Genomic DNA, 14,712 nt, shown 5'->3' with positions numbered 1-14,712 from the left:
GCTTTAAGTTATTTGCTTCTTCTAGAAAAAGTCTCTTCCTCTCAGAGGCCTCCTTTTTCCTATGTTTTGAAATAATGTTTATCCCATCTGAATGTTTTCTCACAAACAATAGGAGTTGTTTCATAAAGGATCATTTGTCCTTTCTTCCTCCTGACAAAACCACCTTTCCCTCCCCTCCGTTCACCCTCCACTGGGAGACTTCACCAGGACACGCAGTGTCCACCCTTCACGGCAAGTGATGTGGCTGCATTTGCTGACAGAGTGGTGACCCTACCAGCTTCTTCAGAAATAAGTTATTTCAGCCACCTGGAGAGAAGTGGAGGTTCTGAGTGCAGAGAAGTGATCCTAGCTGTCCATGGCAAGGACTTGTCCGTCCGTCCATCCATCCATCTGTCCATCCATCCACTGGACAAACATGAAGAGCTAACTCTACCCTAGGAGTGCAAGGAAGTATAAAGGGATCACCAAGAAGCCCATTCGCAGAGGCTGCCCCTAAGACATTGCAAAGTGTCCAAGAGTCCCAGCTCCAGGGAGCCCAAGGCCACCCATGGGAATGGCGAGTAAGACGGGCAGGTCACAGGCAGTGGGACCAGAAGGAGACATTCCTGAATGTCCCAGGAGATGTCGTGAAGGCAGAACAAGGGAGCTGGTGGGGAGAATGGGGGTGGGGACCAGACAGCCTCTGGGGACACAGGAAGGAAGACTGAGAGCTGGAGAGGGCCCGCGGTGGGGGTGATGGAGGAGGGGGCGTGTGGGGCAGGGTGCCTCTCCCATCATCTGCCCTTGACTGAAGGGAGAAAGAGGAGCCGACCGCCTGGTTTTCAAGTGTGTTCTCTAGAAGTCCTCGTCTTCAGTTTCTTGGGCACTCCCTTGGTGTCCAGAAGAAAGCCCTGGCTAAGAGAGGAGCAAGCCCACAGGGACTCCCCGACAGCGGAGTTCATGGGGTGCTGAAGACCCTTTGGGTGGGACTTGAGGGCTGGCCGGCCTTGGCTTATTGGGACCCCTCTCTCTTTCTCCTTCCCTTCTCAAAGTAGTAAAGGAGGGTTGGGGACGTAGCTCAGGGGCAGTGTGTAGAGCCCTGGATTTGATCCCCAGCATCAAATTAATGGATGAATGAATGAATAAAAGCAGCTGAGGCTTCAAGGTGAAAGGCTTTAGAACAGCGGTGGCTGCCCTCCTCCCGCCCTCTGCGACCCACACCGTGATGGCGAAGGCCGCTCTCAGGGCCGGGACTCTCATCTCATGCTTGTGAGTCCTTGGGCTCCTCTGGAGTCAGCTTCATCAGTTTGTCCACGCAGAGCAGGATGAGGGTGAGAAACCAGAGGCTCCAGCCCACCGCAGCCGCGATCCAGCCGTACTCGTCCACTCCAGCATGGCAGCACCGGGCTGCCTGGGGGCAGAAGTCCACATCTGGGGGACGGGAGATGAGAATGGCAAGCTGTATCAACCCAGCTCCACCAGCTCTTTCTCTAATCTCAGTAAGAACATGAGCAACGTGAGAGCTGCCATGCACCACGCCAAATCTTTACGATTTCCCTTTCATGTTTCTCACAGGATGACAGGCACTATTATTATTAATATCGTTATTTTGGTGCTGCAGGGACTCCTCCAGCAGGCATGCCCTCTCCCACCATTCTAGACCCCCAGCCTTGTGATAGGTACAATGACTATTCCCATTTGGTGTGAGTCAATTGATACTGTAACATGCCCAAGGTCTGAAGATGGCAGAAAGAGAACTCGAACCCAATATAGACTCCAAAGTCATATTCTTGACACTTCATATGATTGCCTGTTACCTTCTTTATGAATGACCAGGAGTGAACCCATTTGGCCACTGAATGACGGCAGCGCAGGGGGGCCAGGCTTAAAGGAAAACTTCCTACTAATTAGATGTGTTAATGGTGTTTCTTTGTTACCGAGCTCCTGCCACTGGAAATACTCAAGTAGAGAATGAACAGAAATAGGTAAAGGGGACCGAACCAAGTGCCTGTCTTGTCCAGCTTAGCTGATTTTTATAGACTTCCCCCTTGACACTTCTTTCAAGCATTTGAACCCAGGACATCTTTGGCTGCCCACCAGGGACTGGGTCATTACAGCCACCTGCACCAAAGACCATAAGCCTGCATTGGGATCAAAGCCAGGACGGCTTTTAGACCTGTTCTGCAGATGGTACTAGGCAGAGCCACCCTGTGCCCAGGAAGCCTGGGAGGCACTTGGTCACCTAACACCAGCCAATGGAAAGTAGGAGGGCTCAAGTTTCCCCCGCAGCTCGGGGCCAGCTCTGGGATGAGGGCAGAAGCTTACTGGGGCACTGTTCCAGGGTCCCTGGACCTGGGTGGTGGGTGGTCACGGTTGAGTTGTGGCTGCTGCTGCTGACTTCTGAAAGAAAAGACAGGACATCGTCTCAGGCAGAAGGAAACACTGTTCCCAGGCGCAGGTTTTGGAATCGTGTCACTCGGTAGTACTGTGAAAGTGTGACAGAATTTCCCGTGCAGGTATACTGACGCTTTATGAAGCTAACTCCCTGCTGTAGACTGAACTGTGTCCCTCCCAAATTCATACATTCATGTCCCCATGCCCAACGTGACTGTACTCGGAGACAGGGCCTTTAAGGAAGTAATTAAGGTTAAAGGGGTCATAATGGTGGGTCCTGTGCCAGCGTGACTAGTGGCCTCTTGAGAAGAGGAAGGGACTCCAGCTATGCCTGTGCACGGAGGAAGGCTATGTGAGGTCACAGGGAGAAGGAGGTCATCTGCAACCACAAGAGGGAGGCCTCAGGAGAGACCAGATTTGCTGATACCCTGATCTTGGCCATCTAGCCTCCAGAACAATGAGAAAATGGATTCCTGTTGTTCAAGCCCCCCGGACTGGACTTTTCATTTTGGCAGCCAGCCAGCCAGCGAGGAATCCACTCCCCTTTTCCTATCACTTTATCTTCATTTTTCATTGCCCTTCAGTGACCAAAGGCCTGCTATATAAATAGCTTGCCACACTCTATTTTTAGCTGTGCAAATAGATGTAGCTATAAAAGGGCCTTTCCAGTCTATATTGAAACAATCATGGAACAATCTAGAATGTCTTCTCACAACGACTTCAGTTCCTTTCAAAACCTTGACAAGTCAACATTGAAATCTGACCTTGATTCTTTATTCCCGATGATGGTGAAGTTGTTACACAGGCACGTGGGGAGGAACAAAAATTAAACAGCCGTGTAAGTCAGTCCAGGGTTTGGGATTTTTGTGTCCATCAGTAGTGAGTATTGTGAAAGTGTTACAGAATTCCCAGTGTACGTGTCTGTATGCGACAAAGCTAACTCCCTGTTGTCAACTGAATTGTATCTCCTACAAACTCATTGCCCAGTATGCAGTGCTTAAATTTGTTGTTCAACTTATAAGCAAAGAATAATAATTTTTTTTTAAAATAGGAGAAAGATAAAGAAAAAAGAACTTAAGCAGGAATTCTAAAAGAGTCGCTTTTGCTTTTGTCTCAAGGAAGCTGGAAGTTCAACCCTTTCCCATCTGGACAGAAGAGAATACCCACTGGGTTTGGGGGATGGAGAAGAATGTAAGCATGTTGAGAAGACAAGCCACTGCCATGTTCCTTCACAACTGAGAATGAAAGACAGGGGGCCCACATTGTCTGATACAGTGGCCCCTGGCCACTTGTGGTTATTTAAACTTATTAAAATTAGCTGAAGTTAAAAAGCCAGCTTCCCCGTCACATTAGCCATGTTTCAGATGTTCAATCACCACATGTGGCTGGTGGCCGCCATATTGGAAGCACAATGCAGAAACGGAACATTCCCACCATCCAAGAAAGATCTATTATCACTAATGCTAATTTAGGTAGACCAAACCCAGACATTGATTTTGGAGAACTTTCTGGAAATTATATTGCTATTCAATCTGCATTGTTGGGAATGTAAAAAAATCACCTCAAACCCAAACAAAAATGTTTGAAAACTCTCAACACTCCACTGACTGTGGGTCAGCGTGTCCTTCAGGTGCCTGTTGTCACAGAGTTAGGAAGAAGGCTGTTTAGCCAAAGCCATGAAATTGCTGCCCAGACTGACTTTATGCCACCCAATCCCTAAGCAACTCCTGGGTCCTGCTTAAGGGATGGTAAATTACCTTGATGAAATCTGATTGTTACTGTAAATTATTTACAACTAAATGGCTCAGGGCTTGGTCTTTGTTTTGGAGACATTTATTCCTCAACATTTGAATTTTAACTCCCTTGGCCCTGACTTTCATCTCCCCTCTAAACCTAGAGTAGTGATATTCCTGCCTAGAGTAAGTGAGTGGGGGAAAACGTAGTTAACTGCCAGTATGAGGTTATGAATTACCACATAAAAATGTTTTTTAGTTATAGATGGACACAATATCTTTATTTTGTTTATTTATTTTTATGTGGTGCTGAGGGTCAAACCCAGGGCCTCACATGTATGAGGCAGGCGCTCCGTCACTGAACCACAACCCCAGCCCATGAATTACCACTTTTATATATAAAAAATCATTTCACAACAGCAGTTTTATATGGTTCAAACAGAGTAGCTCAGCTAAAACATTCCTAAGTACCTGAATATCACCCTCCTTCCTTATGAGCAGAATAGCCAGGGGCTTGCCCCATTTGGGAAGAAGAACAGCTCAGTGGAGTTACATTTATTATTATTATTATTATTATTATTTTAGCACCAGGAATCAGCTCCAGGGGTGCTCTACCACTGAGCTATATTTGTTTGAGGGAGATTTTTGTTTGTTTGTTTTGGTACCAGGGATTGAACCCAGGGGCGCTTAACCCCTGAGCCAGATCCCCAGCCCTTTTTATGTTTTATTTGGAGGCAGAGTCTCTTTAAGTTGTTTAGGGCCTCACTAAGTTGCTGAGGCTGACCTCAAACCTGTGATCCTCCTGCCTCTGCCTCGTGGTCATCAACTTTTTTTTTTTTTTAACCTGCAACGTGAGCAAGGAACTGTGAGGGTAAAGCAGAGAAAAATTAAATAGCCATGTTTGAGGAGGGTGGAAGTTGGGAAATAAGACAAACTTGTTAACCACACTTGCTAACAATCATTGTGTGTGCAATTACCATTTTTTTTTTTTTTTGTACCAGGGATTGAACCCAGGAGCTCTCAACCACTGAGCTACATCTCCCCCTTTTTTAAAATTTTGAGACAGGGTCTCACTAAGTTGCTCAGCGCCTCTGTAAGTGGCTGAGTCTGGCTCTGAATTTAAGATCTTCCTGCCTCAGCTTCCCGAGCAGCTGGGATTACAGGCATGTTACCACCACGCCCGGCTTATTGTACATTCTTTAAAAGCAGCCATCTCATTTGCTTCTCACAAACAACCCTGTAACTCAGCAGTTTCACTGTCATGTTCTAAACAGGAAACAGGCTCTGAGAAGAGAAGCAATTTGCTCAAGGTCACACAGCTAGTAAGTTGGGGAAACTAGGGTGGAAGGGAGACTCGGTGGGTCTGGGCAGCCACACTGAGCCCTCTGGCCGTGGCCACAGAGATGCTAAGATGGGAGAGAGAGGTGCAGACTTGATGGGGCTTGGGCTTTGAGACTGGGAGAGTCTCTGGGTGCAGGGCAGACAGGGAACTCAGACAAGATCAAAGCTGGAGACAGCAGAAGTTAAGTGAGGACCCCTGCCCCCAGGTGCAGGTCCCCTGGGAGAGTGAGAGGTGGGGCTTAGCCCAGCGCCACAGGTACCCTGGGGAGGCAGGAGAGGGGTGGGCAGTGACTGGCAGCTTCCAGGCTTTGGGAAAGTGGCAGAGGAAGTGCAGTGGCCAGGAAGGACAGGGCTTCAGTAAGGAACGTGAGACCCCGAATGTGAGGGAAGACTGTCAATCACACAGCCCGGGAGGGGGGGGGCTGGGGGGAGCTGAGCAAGAGGAGCCACCAGGAAACCAGCAACCAAATTTATCACTGAAGACCAATTTGGTCCCCTGATAGGTAAGATTCTGACAAATTCTGTGTGTGTGAGAGAGAGAGAGAGGCAGAGGGTGCCCACAGAGGTGGCTGCTCCTGTCCAGCCCAGGAGTTAAGTATTTGATCTTGGTCTAGGCAAACCCAAGACACCCCACCCCACACCCACCCTTAACCCCCTGCCTACTCCTTCTCGGCGAAAAAGTCCTTTTTCCTCTTTGCTCCCTGCAGGACCAACCCTGGCCAAGGAATTCTCGCCCTCCCCCTCCCCTCTGCCCTCCCCCTCCCTCCTGCTGCACCCTCCCTCCCTCCCTCCCTCCCTCCTTCCTGCCCTCCCCCTTCCTCCGTGAGGCCAAGAATAAAGCTCACAGTTCTACCTGCCCAGCAAGCCGAGTGGAAGGAGGCAAAGCCCAGGCAGAGGAGCAGGGCGGCCCGCCGGGCAGAGGTGAGGTGCTGCGCGTTGCGGAGGGAGGCATCTCCGTGGGCCATGTCTGCAGAGTGCCAGGTGCTGCAGGAGCTGGCAAGCTTCTGCTCTGTGTTTGGGGGAAAAGGGACGGACGGGGTGGAGCCAAGGAAACCTGGCCTGTCACACCTGCTCTCACCTCTCTAGAAGGGAAACCAAACTATATTGGCTGGGGGAGCCGAGGAGGGGCCGTGCAGGTCCTTCTTCCTTGACATGAAATTTGTCCCCACTGAGAAAAAAGGGAGGTCTGGAGGGGAGATGAGTGTATTTCTTGGAGGGGAGTTTGCTGCCTCTTCCTCTTGCAGGAGTCGCGTGGACTCCCTTCCCAGTCTCATATTTACTGAGCACCTACTATGTGCTCTGTGCTTTGCTCAAGTCTCTGGATACTTGCCCTCCAAATGCTTCAATGACAGACACACATCACTGAAATACAGGGCAGCATTTCAGGAGTGAGTTGGGAAGAACAAAGCACTTTGAGTCTCAGCATAGAGAGGTTGCATCTGCGGATGGGATATTTCTTGAAGAAAATGACATCCGAATTGGGCCTTGAAGAATGGAGAGAATGTTGAGAGGTGGCGAGGGGAGGAGGGCATTGTGGGTGGGAGTGACAGGTGAGCAAAGGCTCAGGGGCTCAGCGGGACCCTGGCACAGGTAGGTGTAGGTGAGCTGAGGAGAGGGTGCTGGGCGGATGGGGAGCAGGAGGCTGAGCAGGGCTGGGGGCTGCAGCCAGGTGACGATTTTGCACTGAGTAGTGACTTGGAGGGAGTTCTGCCTTCAGCCCAAAGCAGGTACAGTGACCTCCCCTTACGCAGGGAGGATATGTCTCAAGACCCGCTGTGGACGCCTGAAACCCCAGGTGGCACCGAACTCCCTCTGTATAAGGTAAAGTTCAATTTATAAATTACAGTAATAATAAAAAAAACAGCAATTATAACAAAATGCTGTACTGAGAGTCATGTAAAACTCATGAATTGTTATTTCTGGAATTTTCCATTCAATATTTTAGACTGAAATTGATTGTGGGTACCTGGAGACCACAGATGGGTGGGGATCACTACTTACTCACCCTGTGTGTGAAAGCCATCCGCCTAGTTACTTGAGACTCACAGCTGACAGGGACATGGTCCCTGCCCTGGAGGAGGGCACTGTCCAGCAGCGAGACCAAGCAGGGAAGAAAGAATTTTGATGCAATATGGCAAGACTCAAACATGGGAATCTCCCAGTTATGGGACTATAAAAGAGGGAGGAGCACCTAAGAGGTGAAGGGAAGGGATCTCAGTGAAGTGACATTTGGACTATGTGTGCAGATGCAGCCAGAAAGAGTCCAATGTTTGTAGGGGTCTGCCTGGGATCTAATTCTAGCCCTGTGTCTTATTGATCTGGTGGCCCTAGGCAAGTTACTTAATGCATCCAAGTCTCAGTTTCCTTATCTGAAAAGGAACAGGACAATAGCACCTATCTTGGGGTTTGTTGAATGACTTAATGAAGCATTTCATGTCAAGCACTTAGCTCAGGTTGAGCAGATTCTAATTACTTAGGAACCTGAACCACCATTTTAATAGAAGGATCATCATTGAAAATACCAGAGAAATGGGAGGAAGGCAGTTTTAGGGAATAATAATGTTATTTATACATCAAGTTATTCATATCCTAACTTGATCCTCCAAGGACTTAAGGAAGCGTACCTGCAATTAATCTAGCTAGATAAAATTAAGATCAATGAGAAGAAACGAGGCAAGGAGAAATTTAGGCTAGAAAGTAGGAAATAGGTCCATGAGCAAGTTCAGAGCACGGAAGGCCACATGTGTTTTCTGAGCTTCTGGTAGGCAGCATGAAGAGGGTCACAGGGTTGCACAGGTGATTCATGGACACAGCGACAGCTCTCGTTACCTCCCCATAAAAAAAAAATCCCAGGATGTGTTTGATGTGAGCAGAGCGTGTCCCTCCAAAAAGATGAGAGCCAGGGATTTTAAATGACCCTGCTGTGGGCTGTTGTGGAGGTGGTGTGAATAACAGCTGTGACCTGAGCTGACAGCATCCTACCAGATCCTAGCCACGATACTTCTCTGCCCACAGAGGAGATGAAGGGGAAGGATAATGTGCATCTCCTCCTTTCTTTTCTGTTATTGCTATTTGATTTGAGACTTTGAGATTAGCTGTTTGCAGAACAATTAAAAGACAAACATTGTCTTTATCAACAGATGAAAGTACTTGAACTTGACCTCTCTGGTAACTCACTAATTCCCCAAGAGAGCCTCAAGGCGACTCTTTCACAAACAGCTCCAGTATCAGTGTTTTCAGCAGGTCCACAGCTGAGAACTCCTGGAGCAGTTACTCTGTCAGTGAGCCTCTCATGCATTTTGCATTGGTTTACTTTGGAGGGTGGACCAGGAAGTTGTGTTGCTCAAAGCTAGACATTCTACGGGAACATTCTCAAGATTTTTTTTTTTTTTTTTTTTAATGCTTGAGATTGGCGTTGGGTTACACATACTTAAAAAAAAAAAAAAAGTTCAGGCTAATAATATCTGTGACCGGGCTCCGTGGTGCAAGTGGGAGTGGGGTAGCTGAGAGGGTGGGGTTCCAGGGCCTTCACTGTCCCCAGTGTCATCTGTGGCTCCTGATGAAAGCAAGGACAGAGTGTTTCCTGTTAAAAGACTGAAAACAGCCTGTAGCCTGCAATGGCCACAGTCTATGAAGGATCTTCCACGCCGAAGACCCTTCCCTGGTGATTCCCATAGGCCCCTCTACCACCTGTCCATCTCTGGCCTTGAACTTGGGGCATTCGTCTTCATTTAATTCAAAATCCATTCAGAGGAGGATCGAGGCCCCACACACAACGCTGCCTCTTCCTTCTGATCCCAGGTGGGACTGATGGTTCTCCCCTTGTGGCTTTATCAGATGTGTTTTCACAAAATAGCGTCAGGTTCTGGATGCTGAAGCATCAGACCTGGACTGTGGGGCCCCGAGGGTGTGGAGTTTGACCTCAGTCACTGCCACCCAGGGATGGGTGTCGAATTTGGAGAGAATGAGGGATGCCTATGTAAGAGAAATAGAGAACTCCGGAGTCCCACCTTCAGATCCTGCCACAGTGTTGATAAAAGCAACCGGGAGGCCTGGAGCCCACCATTTGGATCTGTGTTTGGACAGATCTAGGGCAATTCATTCAACTTGCTTTCCATAACGGCAATGGGAGGCGGCCCAGATGGAGGAGGGATTACCCCAAAGGAGGGAGCCTCCTGAAGTTGAGGCTGTCTTCCTCCTGGGCTGCAGATCTCGTTCCTGCCCCCCTTCTCAGAAGAGTGTCTTACTTTACACACATGAGGGGCTCCTCTAGTTCTCTCTGCCTGTGTGTGGTGCTGGGGACCACGGCCTGCACCCCAGCCTAGCTTAACTGCGTTGCCTTCTGCAAACGTATTCCAGTGATTTCTTGTTTTGCTACTTAAGAGCCACGCTGGGAACTGTGGTGCACCTCTGTAATCCCACTGACTCCGGGGGCTGAGGCAGGGGGACCACAAGTTCAAGGCCAGCTTCAGTTACATGGTGAGGCCCTAAGTAACTTAGTGAGACAGTTTCTCAAAATAAATAAAATGGACTCCCTGCGTAGTGAGCAGTACCAAGGGGAAAAAAAGGGGGGAGAGGCTGTCACTGAAGTGCACACAAATACAGAATGGTGACACTTCCTGGTGCATTGAACCTTCCATAAAACACCACCGTGTAATACCCCAGGTTACCTCAAGTAGCGCTTTTGACTTTCAACTTTCCTAAATCCTTGTGGAGTTTCAGCTGTGTATCTTATAAAAAATGTATATAGTGTTGGATTTTTTTTTTAAAATCTTTATTTATTTATTTATGTGGTGCTGAGGATTGAACCTAGTGTCTCGTGCGTGTGAGGCAAGTGCTCCACCACTGAGCTGCAACCCCAGCCCCTATGGTGTGTTGGATTTTTAAAACCCACAGTCTGATGTTTTTATGAATACTTGATCTATTTATATTGAATCTATTTACTGACACATTTAGCTTTAAATCAACTTACCAGAGGCTCTCCAGCATTCCCATCTGTCTTATGCTCCTTTTTCTTTTTTTTGGGGGTGGGTAGAGGTACAGGGAATTGAACTTGGGGGCACTCAACCACTGAGCCACATCTCCAGCCATTTTATTTTTTATTTTGAGACAGGATCTCACTACATTGTTTCGGGGCTTGCTAAATTGCTGAGGCTGGCTCTGAATTCGAGATCCTCCTGCCTCAGCCTCCTGAGCCACTAGGATTATAGGTGTGCACCTCTGTGCCTGGCTCCTTTTTCCTTTGTTCTCACTATTTTGGGATTCTGTTTTTTATTTTTTCATTTTTTTTTTTTTAGCGGCTACAACATACATCCTTGACATCAAATATATTAATTGAAAATATTTCTTCATCTTTATCTAATATATTAATTGAAGACCTGGAACTTAATTCTGTTTTCCCACTCCTGGTTTTTAGTCTTTCTTACTACATACGTTCAACAGCTGCTTCTCAACTTCTGAATGGGTTATGTCCTATTAAACCATGTAAGTCGAGAATACCATAATTTGAAAATCGATTTTACCCTAACCTACAGAACTCCCTAGCTTAGGGACACAGTACACTGTGGAGTGTCCATCGCTTCTCCTCTTGGCCTGGATCCCTGACGTCCAGCTCTCCAGGAGTGTCCTACAACATAGGATATAGTCCAGGAAGAGATCAGCACGCACCCTTCCAAGATGGTCTCTACCGAATGCACAGGGCTTATGTGCCATCATAAAGTTAAAAACATGCCACACCTCTTAAGTCACCATTTATATACATAGTTACCATTAAGTCATTATTGTTCCTTTATAAGTGAAGGTTTATTTAGATCTATCCACATACTTATCAATTTATCGTTCTCAATTCTTTTCCATGTGTCTGGTCTTTCAACTGATGGCAGCCCTTCTCTATGAAGAATAGCTTTTCGTATTCCCCCACAAAATGCCCAGTGCTCTCAGTTTTTGCTTATCTGCATGTCTTTATTTTTCATTCACTCTTAAAAAACATTTTCATTGGGTCTAGAAATGAAGGTTGGCAGAAATATTCTTCTAGTGCTTTAAAGATATCATTCTAATTTGTGTGTGTGTGTGTGTGTGTGTGTGTGTGTGTGTGTGTATGTGTGTGTGTTACTGGGGACTAGACCCAGGTGGGCTCTACCATTGAGCTACATCCCTCGCCCTTTGTATTTTTTGAGATGGGGTCTTGTGAAATTGTTTAGGACCTTGATAATTTGCTGAGGCTGGCCGGCAACTTGCAATCCTCCTGCCTCCGCCTCCCGATTCAGTGGGATTCCTGGTGGGTGCCACCGAGTCCAGCCACCATTCTGTTTCTTTCTATCCACATTGTTTCTGTTGAAAACTGTTGGCCGTACTGGTGCAGCCTTGTAGATAACTTGTTTCTTTTTCTTCTTTGGTCATCTTTAACATTTTTGTTTTGGCTTTGGTTTTCAGTAATTTTACTCTAACGTGCTCAGATATAAATTTCTTTTTATTGGTCCCACTGGAGTTTGTAGGCAATTGAATATGAAGCTTGATGTCTTTCAGAAATTTTGAAAAGTTCTCAGCCATCAAATTCTACTCCTGTCTCCTTCTCGTCTCTCCTTTGGTGACTCCAGTTATACACAGAACTTTTGCCTGTACCCTCTAATTCTTTCTTTTCCACTTTTTTTGTTTTCTTGTGCTTTATTTTGGATTTTTTTCTCCTATCTAGATAATCTCTTGTCATCGGTATCAAATCCACCTTTGTAACTACCCACTGGATTCTTTTTTTAAAAATATACCTTTATTTTATTTATTTATTTTTATGTGGTGAGGAGGATCGAACCCAGGGCCTCGCATGGGCAAGGGGAGCGCTCTACTCCTGAGCCACACCCCCAGCCTCCCACTGGATTCTTAATTCCAAATATTCTTAATTTCAGAACTTCCATTTTATTTTTTGAAAATATATGATTATTATCTACAAAGATATTTGGTTTCTATTTTTCATCTTCACAGAATGAATACAATTATTTTAAAATCTGGGTCTAATAACTTCAACATCTGCCACCTTCTCCCTCATTGGTGTTTCTATTGTCTTGTTATTTCTGCTGGTTTTTAATCATGTAGTTCTGTTTTCTTGTGAACCTGGTTATTTTTTTGTTGTGCTCAAAATTGTAACTCCATGCAATTGTTCATAGTACTAACTTGAAATTTAAGGTGATCTTCCTGTAGAAATAATTTATTGTAGTTGTTCTTTAATCAGATGCTTGGGGGCAACCCAAATCTGCCATCGTGTCCATCCAGTCTCAGCAATGATGATGATTTATAGCTAAGTGATAGGCTTCGTAGGTCTCAATTTATTTTGGTGACCTTTCATCCTATGGTGCAGCCCTTTAGAGCTTCTTTACCCAAGGAAGTTATCAGAGATGAGACCAAAAAATGTGCACCCACGGTTCTCCATTTCAACATTATAGTGTTTATAAAAATGAAAGCTTAGACCCGGGTGCAATGGTGCATTCCTGTAAGCCCAGCTACCCTAGAAACTGAAGCAGGAGAATCATAAGTTCAAGGCCAGCCTGGGCAACTTACCAAGACCCAGTCTCAAAATAAAACGATGAAAAGGGCTGGGATGTGGCTCAGTGGCAGAGTCCTTGCCTAGTATTTGTGAGGCTCTGGGTTCAATCCCAATACCACAAAAAGAAAACACACCTAGGAGCAGCTTACAATGGATTGAAAGGTAGTTATTAAACACAATGTATCTGTGGGGAAGGTGTAGCTTAGCCTGTGCAGGGTCCTGGGTTCCATCCCCATCATCACAAAGGGAAAAAAAAAATCAAGAATAACATTGAATTATTGGGGAAACGCAAACTGTATTATACAAGGCATTAAAAATATTTGTCTACATATCCAGTATAATTTCATTTTTGTAACACCAAAAAAATGTTTGGAAAACATCCTATCAAATGTGATGCTACAATTTTGGGTGGTTTTTATTTTCTTCTTTTTACTTTTGTCTTTCAAGTTTTCTATAGTAAATGTTTAATACTTTTGTAATGAAGGAATAAAATTAAGTGAGTACATTTTTTTTAAAAAAAGATAGTTTCCTAGAAGCCCCTCCCCAGCTCTGTAAATCTCAGGATGAAGACGATCCTGACCCCCTTTTGTGTTCTGGGTTCTGTGGCGAGGAGATGGTACTAATCAGTGGACTTTGATTTTGGTGATGAAGTTTGGTGATGGTATGACTAACCTGACATTTCAAATTGTGTTTTAATAAAGCAACAATGTAAAAGAGAGAGAGAGAGAGAGAGAGAGAGAGAGAGAGAGAGAGAGAGAGAGAGAGAGAGAGAGAGAGAGAGATTGTTTCCCAGGAGAGCCATACAGCCACCTTGGACAGGTAGATGGCACTCGTTAGTGTCTGTTTCATTGTCTGAGAGCATTTTTTAATGTCAAGGAATCTTTTCTTCATTTTTTAAAAAAAAAACAACCTTAACTTTCAAGTTGCAGATGGTGCGTAAATCCGCTTGCCAACAGTCTCTGCTCTTGGGGTGCTAAAGGTCTACCACAGAAGGCGCAGGAGCATACAGGAATGTTCAGGATGCAAAGATGAGAAACGAAGCCAAAGGCAACCGGAGAATGGCAGCCAGATCTTGATGTTGGAAAGGAACCTCAGAGGACGTCTGGCTTAATCCTTAACCTGGCAAGAATGCCCTAGAAGGAGAGGGTTCTGCTAGAGTGTGGGATGGCTGCATCTGACCGGTCCTGCCTCTCCAGGTTGTTACTTGGGCTGCTGCTCAAGTGCCTCAGGTGACTGGTTTCGCACTGAGTTTTAAGGAAGCCAGCCAGTTCCTGCAGGGGACAGTTTTAAATGCTGGAAAAGTCAGTGAGTTACTAGCATCAGACGGGCAAGGGCATTTTAAGGTGAAGTTCACAGACCACTCGAGGAAGGTCTCTTCTGTGATTGGCAGTCTCGGGCTCCCGACAAGTGCCAGTCTTGTCATTTGGGCAAACTGTTCTGTTGGCACAGCAGTGCTTGTGGTCAGATTCATTTTTTTTGTTTAGTAAACAGAGATGTGTGTTCTCAAAGAGTAACTTTGAGCTAAGGTTTTGGGGAAATAAGGTCCATGTTTATGATAAACACTCAGCCAGTTTTCCTTTCCAGTTTTGTCCCCATGAAACTAAAGGAGACCAGACAGCCACTCAAGAGGACCGGCCTGTCTTCCGGGCACCTGACTTCTTTCCTACGGCGTCTTTCTGGCCTCTGACTTTCCTTTGCTCTCTGGTTCTCTTTCCCCCATCTTCTCTTGTC

The 14,712-nt window shown here is 46.2% G+C and overlaps 2 protein-coding genes across 6 annotated transcripts in view; one reads left to right on the top strand and one right to left on the bottom strand.

The window, feature by feature from the left end:
- Positions 1–1,138: 1,138 nt before the first annotated feature.
- On the bottom strand, positions 1,139–6,456 carry Tmem213 (transmembrane protein 213). Its single transcript, XM_040291370.2, has 3 exons — positions 6,301–6,456; positions 2,305–2,379; positions 1,139–1,410 (listed from the first exon to the last, which is right to left on the bottom strand). The coding sequence occupies exons 1-3, from the start codon at positions 6,410–6,412 to the stop codon at positions 1,241–1,243; spliced, it is 357 nt and encodes a 118-aa protein (XP_040147304.2). The 5' UTR covers positions 6,413–6,456; the 3' UTR covers positions 1,139–1,240.
- Atp6v0a4 (ATPase H+ transporting V0 subunit a4) overlaps positions 6,295–14,712 on the top strand; it is a 66,543-nt gene continuing 58,125 nt past the window's right edge. For 2 of the 5 annotated variants that reach the window (XM_040291369.2, XM_040291368.2), the window contains exon 1: positions 6,295–6,368. The gene's annotated coding sequence lies outside the window, so the exon portion shown is untranslated. Of the gene's footprint in view, positions 6,369–6,581; positions 6,836–7,198; positions 7,269–14,189; positions 14,211–14,712 lie in introns of those variants that run through there. The other 3 variants (XM_078040601.1, XM_078040603.1, XM_078040605.1) reach the window with 3 other exon arrangements.

Source organism: Ictidomys tridecemlineatus, chromosome 2, assembly GCF_052094955.1.
Source record: "Ictidomys tridecemlineatus isolate mIctTri1 chromosome 2, mIctTri1.hap1, whole genome shotgun sequence".
NCBI classification, from domain to species: domain Eukaryota; kingdom Metazoa; phylum Chordata; class Mammalia; order Rodentia; family Sciuridae; genus Ictidomys; species Ictidomys tridecemlineatus.
The sequence above is the reverse complement of the archived record's forward strand: the minus strand, read 5'-3'. Positions and strand labels throughout refer to the sequence as shown.

Coding starts and splice junctions, on each gene's coding strand:
- Tmem213 (XM_040291370.2), bottom strand. CDS start 6,412: ATGGCCCACGGAGATGCCTCCCTCCGCAACGCGCAGCACCTCACCTCT. Junction 2,380..6,300: donor CCACTCGGCTTGCTGGGCAG/GTAGAACTGTGA, acceptor CTTTTCTTTCAG/AAGTCAGCAGCAGCAGCCAC. Junction 1,411..2,304: donor GACCCTGGAACAGTGCCCCA/GTAAGCTTCTGC, acceptor CCCGTCCCCCAG/ATGTGGACTTCTGCCCCCAG.